The 9257-nt window shown below is 32.4% G+C and overlaps 1 protein-coding gene across 1 annotated transcript; it reads right to left on the bottom strand.

Moving 5' to 3' along the window:
- Positions 1-99: 99 nt before the first annotated feature.
- Positions 100-2322, bottom strand: HELRODRAFT_173633 (hypothetical protein; the record flags this gene model as incomplete). The annotated part of the gene is made up of 2 exons (XM_009020244.1): positions 100-490; positions 2294-2322. 2 exons carry the CDS (start codon positions 2320-2322, stop codon positions 100-102), a joined length of 420 nt encoding a protein of 139 aa, XP_009018492.1.
- Between the last annotated feature and the right edge of the window lie 6935 nt (positions 2323-9257).

Raw genomic sequence — 9257 nt, forward strand, 5'->3', positions numbered from 1 at the left:
ATGTATGCATGTATGTATGTATGTTAAAACCAAAACATGATGAGTGACACTGAACCTTCAAACATCAAGTAACAAATGGATTAACACTTTGATTTGTCGTTAATTGCACATGTCGGCATTCAGTTGGATATTTTCAAGCACACAGACACGCAAGAACCGCTGCAACAAGCACGAAATGTGGTTAGTTGCAAAAAACAGTTCCCTGCTGTCACCTGATCTGACACTGATCTTTTTGCCTATTTCCTTGAGAAATTTAAGGGTATTGGGGTCCATCGGGCCGAGAACCTCGATGCATATTGGCAAGAATTCCATCGAGGGGAGGGCATTCCCATATTTTTTCATTTTCTCGTCCGCAGCCCTGGCCGCGGCCAAACCGCATTCTTTACTTGTCAGGTTTACGTATCGTTCGGCGAGGGTGCCAGGGACCGTAACATCCCACGCCAAACATCTGCCGGCTCTCCAAGGTATTAGCGTGCATCCGTCCGGTCGCCTACCATCATGCGCAGAAATGCCGGATGGTTCCTTGAGAACCGGGATTGAAGCCTTGGAGAAGAGCCGACAAATGTAATCGTTTAGCGCTGAATGACGTAGTTGACGGCCCCCACCCAGGCGACAAACCAAACCGTGGTGCCCAAACTCGTCCGCCACGTGTATTTATTCTGAATGACCAGGCCAAGTCTGAAGCCAATGGCAAATCTTACAGACTCGTCGTCAAGCCTGGTGCCCACAGAGGTGTTAGGCCACGATCTCAACCACCCACAGCTGGCAACGCTGGACATGGCCAACAAACGAGCGGTGGAAAAGTCGTCGCCGCATGTATGTATGTATGTATGTATGTATGTATGTATGTATGTATGTGTGTATGTATGTATATATGTATGTATGTTTGTTTGTTTGTTTGTTTGTACGTATGTATGTATGTATGCATGTATGTATGTATGTATGTATGTATGTATGTATGTATGTATGTATGTATGTATGTATGTATGTATGTATGTATGTATGTTTGTAGGTAGGTATGTATGTATGTATGTATGTATGTATGTATGTATATATGTATGTATGTATGTTTGTTTGTTTGTTTGTACGTATGTATGTATGTATGCATGTATGTATGTATGTATGTATGTATGTATGTATGTATGTATGTATGTATATATGTGTGTATGTTTGTTTGTTTGTATGTATGTATGTATGTGCGTATTTGCTTATAGCTTAGCTTTGTATGTATGTATGTGTGTGTATGTGTGAATATATGTATCTTTGTATATATGTATGTGTATATTTATTCGTATGCACGATTGTTTGCGTGCGTGTGTGTGTGTGTGTGTGTGTGTGTGTGTGTGTGTGTGTGTGTGTGTGTGTGTGTGTGTGTGTGGACGTGTGGCTTAAATTATTAATGAAGGGAAGAAGCGTGGGGAGGAAAGAAATGTGTTTCTCCAATCTCCTTCATCTGCAAGCGTTCTATTCTCAGAAAAATTTTATCTTTTTTTTCCCCGGAAATTATTTATTTTTTAAATTAAAAAAAAATATTTTCAGCCTTGACATTTTTTTAAAATGCGGTATAACTTTTTGATGTTTATTTATTGATTGATTTTTATAGTTCACATTAACTAATATATTTGTTTATTAATATTTTCGTGTGTGTGCGTGAGTATGCGTGCGTATGCGTGTGTATGCGTGTGTGTGTGTCTACGTTTATGTAACATCTTCTTTTGTTATTATTTTCATTAGTTATGTCACACACTCACAAGTTCACACACATACACACAAGCACACACAGATACGCGCGAGGACACACACACACACGCACGCACGCATGCAAAAGATTGGATTTTTATGTGGTTATTAATTTAGGAGAAAAATTGACACAATTTGTAGTTTAAAAAGATGTCATTCCTTTAAAGATGAACAATAGTATAAAAATATTTATTTAATTAAAAAAACGAACGAACCAGCCAACGAATGAACGAACGAACGAACGAACGAAGGGTGAATGAATGAATGAAAAAATGACGTCACATTAACATAATTATAATTGCACCATAAGGGGTAAAACCACCATTGGAATTTTTAAACGCATTAGCTATTAATTATATTTTTCACTAGAGAAATTAAGTTAATTGATTTTTTAGCTACTCCTCCGTTGTTTATTTAATTGTTTTTTACCTGTTCGTTCTTCATTCGTTTGTTGTAAGTAAGTTCGTTTGTTCGATCGTTCGCTCATTCACTCACTCATTCATTCATTCACTCATTCATTCATTCATTTGGCGGAAATCTCTTGCATTTGTACTCGGTCACTGTAACAGCCCCATCAGGCATCTTAACCAGTAAACTAACTCGTAGTTTGGTCAAATGTATTTATTCAATTAATACATTTTCAATTAGTTTATTCATATTTTAATTTTTATAATCACACAAAATCACTCACAGACACACACACACACACACACACACACAGACACACACAGACACACAGATACGCAAGCAAACAGGCAATAAGAATAATGACTAATTAATTCAGTATTTCATGTTTAACGCCATTACAATTATTACACAATGGTATTGTTATATGATAACATTATTACCATTTTCAGTATATATGTATATATACATACAAACATACATACTGGCGATGACGATGGTGATGATGATAGCGATAATTATATGATGAACTAACTCGCTAACTCATTCACTCACTTACCAGTCTGATCTCTCTCTCTCTCTCTCTCTCTCTCTCTCTCTCTCTCTCTCTCTCTCTCTCATATATACACAAACAATCAAACACACATATACAAACACACACATTCATGCTAGCATTGTAAGAGCTGTTGCAGGCGGGCGTAATAATTGACAGTTAAAAATAGAAATTGTGATCGCTATTTTGGACGGTATAAGCTGCTTAGAAAGAAGTCTTCATCCATCTATACAAGCGGTACTGGTACATTTCAAGCGAGTTTTCCACAGTTTATGACGAGGCTGTAATACCTTGTGTATGTACGTGTCAAAAGTTTTGAAAATCTTATTTTATACAGACTAATACCCAACGATATTGTATCTTAGTTTGTATTCAGAAACTTGTATAGAGAAATCTGCAGTACTGAAAATTTGTACGTTGTATTAGATACGCACACAAACGCACATACATACAAACACACATGCCGACATACATACAAACATACATACATACATACATACATACACACATACAAACACACATACAAATATACATATATACATACAAACATATATATTGAGAAACATTTTGTTTGTAATTAGCGCTATACAAATTTTCGAATAATAATAATAATAATAACATATAAATACAAACATACATAAACACATACAAACATACATACAAACGTGAACAAACATACGTACTTACGCACAAATATACAAACATACATACAGACATACATTCAGTTTATTTATATAACAACTAAAGCCGTCCAAAATATGTTCTATCATTATTTATTTCTTTCTTTTGTTTTTGTTTCGCTTTTTCAGCCAGTAAATCACAGTGACATTAATAGATGCGTCTAATGTTATATTTCATTTACACAAAGGCGTACACACACACACACACACGCACGCACACATACACACGCGCACGCACACATACACATACACATACAAACACACACAGATGTGTGTACGTAGAGTGCATCAACAAACCCTATATAATACAAATGTTATAAATAAATACCTTCAAATGTATGCATGCATACATACATGCATGTATGCATACATACATGCATGTATGTATGCATGCATGCATGTATGTATGTACGTATGCTTATTTGTCTTTGTGTAGATCGCACTTAGGTGTATGCTTGCGGAGGTAAAATTAAATATTTTTTTTTGTGTTAAAAACATGAATTTGATAAACTTCTCAAAAAAAAAAGTTGGTCTCATCATTTACGTGAATGATTGAAAAGATGAATGATTGATTGAATAAATGGTCAATTAAATAAATGAATGAATGAATAAAAGAATGAAGGAATGAATATGTGAACGAATAAATGTAAAAAACCATCAAGTCATTCCCCGTTTCCATAAAAATATTATAACAGAAAAAATTTACTTCCATTCCCGCGGGAATTTCTATGGTCCCCATGGAAATTTCTCCATGGGGATTTCCATGGTTCCTTGGGAATCCTCTATTTTCTATTACCGTGTCCACCTTTAAAAAGTATTAACATAAAAAAGCACATTGAAAGAATGAGTAGGAACGAATTAATGAATTAATGAATGAATTAATGAATAGCTAAATGAATGAAGAAATGAACGAACAAATCAAAAAAATAAATGAATGCTTGATTGATTGATTGATTGAAGGAATGAATGAATGAATTAACAGATAAATGAATGAAAACATCAATATTGACAGATACATCAATTTGGACAATAACATACCCAAATAATCAGCGAAGCCTTAAACATAAAAAAACACAAACAAACAAAACACAAATCACAAACACAACTATAAAATAGAAACATAAACATAAACAACAAAAACGTAAGCAAAAAATAAAATTTTTTCATTTTTATGTCTATGGCTGTCTTTTTTCAACATGTCCTTGAAGTGAAAGATAAATGTTCACTGTGTTTGCGCATAATTGTGATATATATATATATATATATATATATATAAAGAGAGAAGGAAGAAAGAGAGAGAGAGGAGAGAGAAAGAGAGAGATATAAAAAGAGAGAGAAACGGAGAAGAAGTATCTNTATTGAAATTTTTCATAATTTATGATCCTGGAATATTTTTTCTCATCATTTGAAACGTTCCAGTCATATTTCAATCTTTTAATGGCGGTGCAATAGGTATGAACGAGACGGTGATTAACTGCGTTGTAAAAATATAACTAAAGATATACAAGACGATACAATGTGATACGATACGATAAAATACAATACAGAACAATACTGCCCGATAGATCATGCTTTTACATAGGTATGTACTTGTGACATGTATGTAAATTGTATAAATGTATAAATCTCTGTATGTATTTCTGAAAAAAAATGGTTTTTTAGTTTATTAATTAGAGGTTTGGCTGAAAGGGAATCAAGCTCATTAGTTGAAACTGGAGGAAAAAATTATCAGTAATAAAATTTCCTTTGGGATTAATAAATGAAAATTTCGATCAAGCACTTTGCGTTTGAGTTTAGTCAGTGTCAGGAAAAAAAACGAATGAATGAATGACTGAACGACTGAACGAATGAATGAATGAACGAACGAATGAATGAATGAATGAAGAAAGAAAGAAATGAATGTGCAACTTGAATTATATATATATATATATGCGTATCACGTGTTCAACATCACGTTCAGTGATGGTATCGAAACTCCTTGACCAAATATCGGACCAAGTACAGATTACATATTTCTCTCTCTCTCTCTCTCTCTCTCTCTCTCTCTCTCTCTCATTTCTCTCTTTTTTTCTGTTTATCTTTCTCGTTCACTCTTCTTTTTTCTTCTCTAATTGACTCTTTCTCTTTCTCTCTCTCTCTCTCATCCTAAATTTAAAAAATGCAAGCGGTAAATCATTTTTATCACAGTGAAACAGATTGGAAATTAGGTTAGTTTAGTAGTTTGTTGTCTATGTTCTAAATGTAAATATATACGTCAAAAATAATTGTAGTTTTTTGGACAGGAAACGCGTTTCTCTATCCATGGTTGGAGAATTCATAGATCTATGGGCAGTAATTTTACGTTTCTTTGGACTGAAATAAATAAAATAATTTTAAAATTATCAATGTACGTTTGTGTATATGTGTGTGCCTGTATGTGTGTGTGTGCGTGTATGTGTGTGCGTGTTGCGTGTGTATGTGTTGTATGTGTGTGTGTGTGTGTGTACGCGTCCCAGTTTAAAAAAAGTTTTAAAAAAGGATGACAAAGATGACGATAATTATGTTAATTAACATTATTCTAATTCTTCATTATGATGATAATGATATTAATAATAATAATAATAATTATTATTATTATTATTAAAAATATTAGCGACGTTTCCGACAACCTTGACTTACAAGCATTCAAAATTTAGGTCATTCATGCATATATGCAACATTGATCATCATCATCCTTTTTATTGTTCATATTGTTGTTATGATTGTTATTATTACTCTTTCAAATATTGTTTTTCTTCTTCTTCCTCTTCCTTTTCTTATTATTATCATTATTATTATTACATTATTACTTCCGGTTTTTATCTAAGTTTGAAAATAGTCTTTAGGTGATTTTTAACAGCTTGTATTTAGCAACATTTTTTCCACCCATTCATTCATTCATTTATTCATTCATTCATTCATTCATTCATTCATTCATTCATTTGTTGGTTTGTTTGTCTGTTCATCCAATTATTTGCCGTGTTACTGTTCACACCTTTATTCGTTCGTTCGATTGCATTCGGTTCCTCGTTCATTCCTTGTTTATTTTTTTTATAATGTTTACCTAAGTGTTTATCATTTATCTTCTTCCATTAAACAAAAAAAAACAGATCCATTCATTCATCTATTCATTCATCCATAATTCATCCATTAACTCATCCATTTATCCATCCATTCATCTATCCATCCATTCATCTGAATTTTTTCAATGAAAAAATTGTGAGATTTTTATTGAAGCAAACATATGCTAGCCTATATATTTATAACACATTTATATCAAAGAATCTGTTAATGTTTAAATAACCGCCTACTAACACATATATGTAAAGATATATACACAAACACATATACTCACACATATATATAATCACACATACAAACACACACATACCTACGTATATACATGCATACATACAAACATGCAAAGCATAACCATATACAATTATACACACACATATATAAATACATGCATGCATGCATCGTTTTGCAACTAAAAAAGTGAGATGATGATGTAGTTTATGATGATTCACGTATGTGTATTTGTATGTATGTATGTATGTATGTATGTATGTCTTTGTATGTATGTATGTATGTCTTTGTATGTGTTTGTAATTTCGATCCATAACGATTCCGAACTCTTAAATAGACCAGAAAATTAGACCGTCAAAACATAATTTCCATCAGGAGCAGCATCGTTATCATCACCGTCATCAACATCATCATCGTCGTGATCGTTATCATCATCATGATCGTCATCATCATCATCATCATCTTCATCATCGAGATGATAGTTAAACTGTCGAAGAATGAATGAATGAATGAATGAGCGAATGAATGAGTAAATCAATGAGTAAATCAATAAATGAATGAATGAATGAATGAATGAGTGAGTAAATGAATGAATATTTAAACACACACAATCATCAATTCTTTTGATGCTAATTGAATCTATATAATTGAATCTATATAAGTTTCGAACTTTCAAGTATTTTTTCGTTAGTATTTTACTTTTTTTCATATTTTTACTCAATTTTCATCTATTTACGGGTCACAAATTTAATGAAAAACCATCAAAAAAACCATCTCCATCACCATCTCTCTCCATCATCATCTTCTGTCAGCAGTTAAAAATATTTACGTTTGCACTATGATAATAGTACGCAGTATCTTATTTCGTTTCGTTCTCTCTTTCTCTCTCTCTCTCTCTATATATATATATCCCTCTCTCTCCATTCTTCTTTTCTTCTCTTTATTCCTTGTATTTCTTAATTTTTCTTACTTAAATAAATATAATCTGCAAAATGTCAACGACTAGAACAATAAAAATTGAAACGATGATGATGATAGTGCCTAAGGAAGTCTTTGGATGCTTTCAAAGTCTAAATATTATTTTGAATGAACTCATATATAACATTACAATTTAAATATGTAAACACACGCACACACACACAAATACAAACACACACAAATACAAACACACACAAATACAAACACACACACACACATACATATATATTCATAAATTTTTTTCTAAATTTCTGTTTTCGATGAACTTTTCACGTGGTTTTTACTTTAAACAGCAAGTGCGAATGAAGTTAGTTGCACACACACAAACACACACACACACACACATACACACAATTCGAAATTGTGTTGATACAAATTAGGGATGGGAAGGCAATGTAAGATATATAGAGACCTAGATATAACGAAGAATAGAAGCCTCTGATGATTTTTAGTATCGAAATGGCACTGCTATAAAAAAAATGACATTATTTTAAACTTTTCTCTACAAATATTTCTATAAAAACCAGTTTTTCAACAAACATTCTCGATTAAATTACGAAAAAAAAAATTCCGAGGCTAATCATTATGGCGTCACTATCAGACAAAGTTCATGACCCCGAGAAGGTCAAGGTCAGTCGGGGAGTAGTCATTCAACAACAATCATAAGAGTTCGTTTCGTCCGATAAACACACGGCAAAAATAAGAAGATGATGTCTCAGAAAGTTTTAATTTTTGAACTTCGAAAGAACTCTTGAGAGAGTTTCGTTCGTAGAGAGCGCTATATAAATGCTAATAATAATAGGAATAATAAAAAGAATAATAAAGGCAACAACAAGAGCAAAGATAATAGTACACGAATACATGTATACAACACGCATGAACTCGCATCTCCAAAAGTAGTTAAGAAAATCAACATTTATAAAAAAAGAAGACGAGTAAAAAAAAAGAAAAAATAATAAAATGAATAACAGTAATGTTAAAAAATTCAAACGTCCTCAAATCAGACCAGTTAACTAAATAAAAAGTTTGTGGTTAAACAGATGTTGTTGAGGTTGACGAGGTTGTTGTTGTTGTTGTTTTGGTTTGTTTCCGGGGAAGAAGTTTAAAAAATCCGCAAAGTTTTTGGAGATAACAATTTAGAAAGAGATTTTGTTTATTTTAAGGCTTAAAGCCCTCCACACGCACACGTTCCTGTATATACAAACACACACATACACATATATATACATACATAAATACATACAACCACACATACATTGTAAACACACATCTGTTCATTATCTATACTACACATTAAAATTTTCTCACACAAACACACACACACGCAAACACACACACACACACACGCATCACAGCTCACATTTTACAGTAAACAAACTCAAACATAGGCCTTAAGCTCGAAACGTTCATACATAAGCTAAAACTAACATAAAAATACTAATTATATCTTAAACAATAACCACGATAAACTAAAAAATATAAATTCATAATAATAAATAACAATTCTGTCCAAAATCTCAAGGAGAAAGATAAAAATATTTTTTTTAATTTTCTGAAACTATAACAGAGAAAAC

This window comes from Helobdella robusta (genome assembly GCF_000326865.2).
Source record: "Helobdella robusta unplaced genomic scaffold HELROscaffold_27, whole genome shotgun sequence".
NCBI classification, from domain to species: Eukaryota; Metazoa; Annelida; class Clitellata; order Rhynchobdellida; family Glossiphoniidae; genus Helobdella; species Helobdella robusta.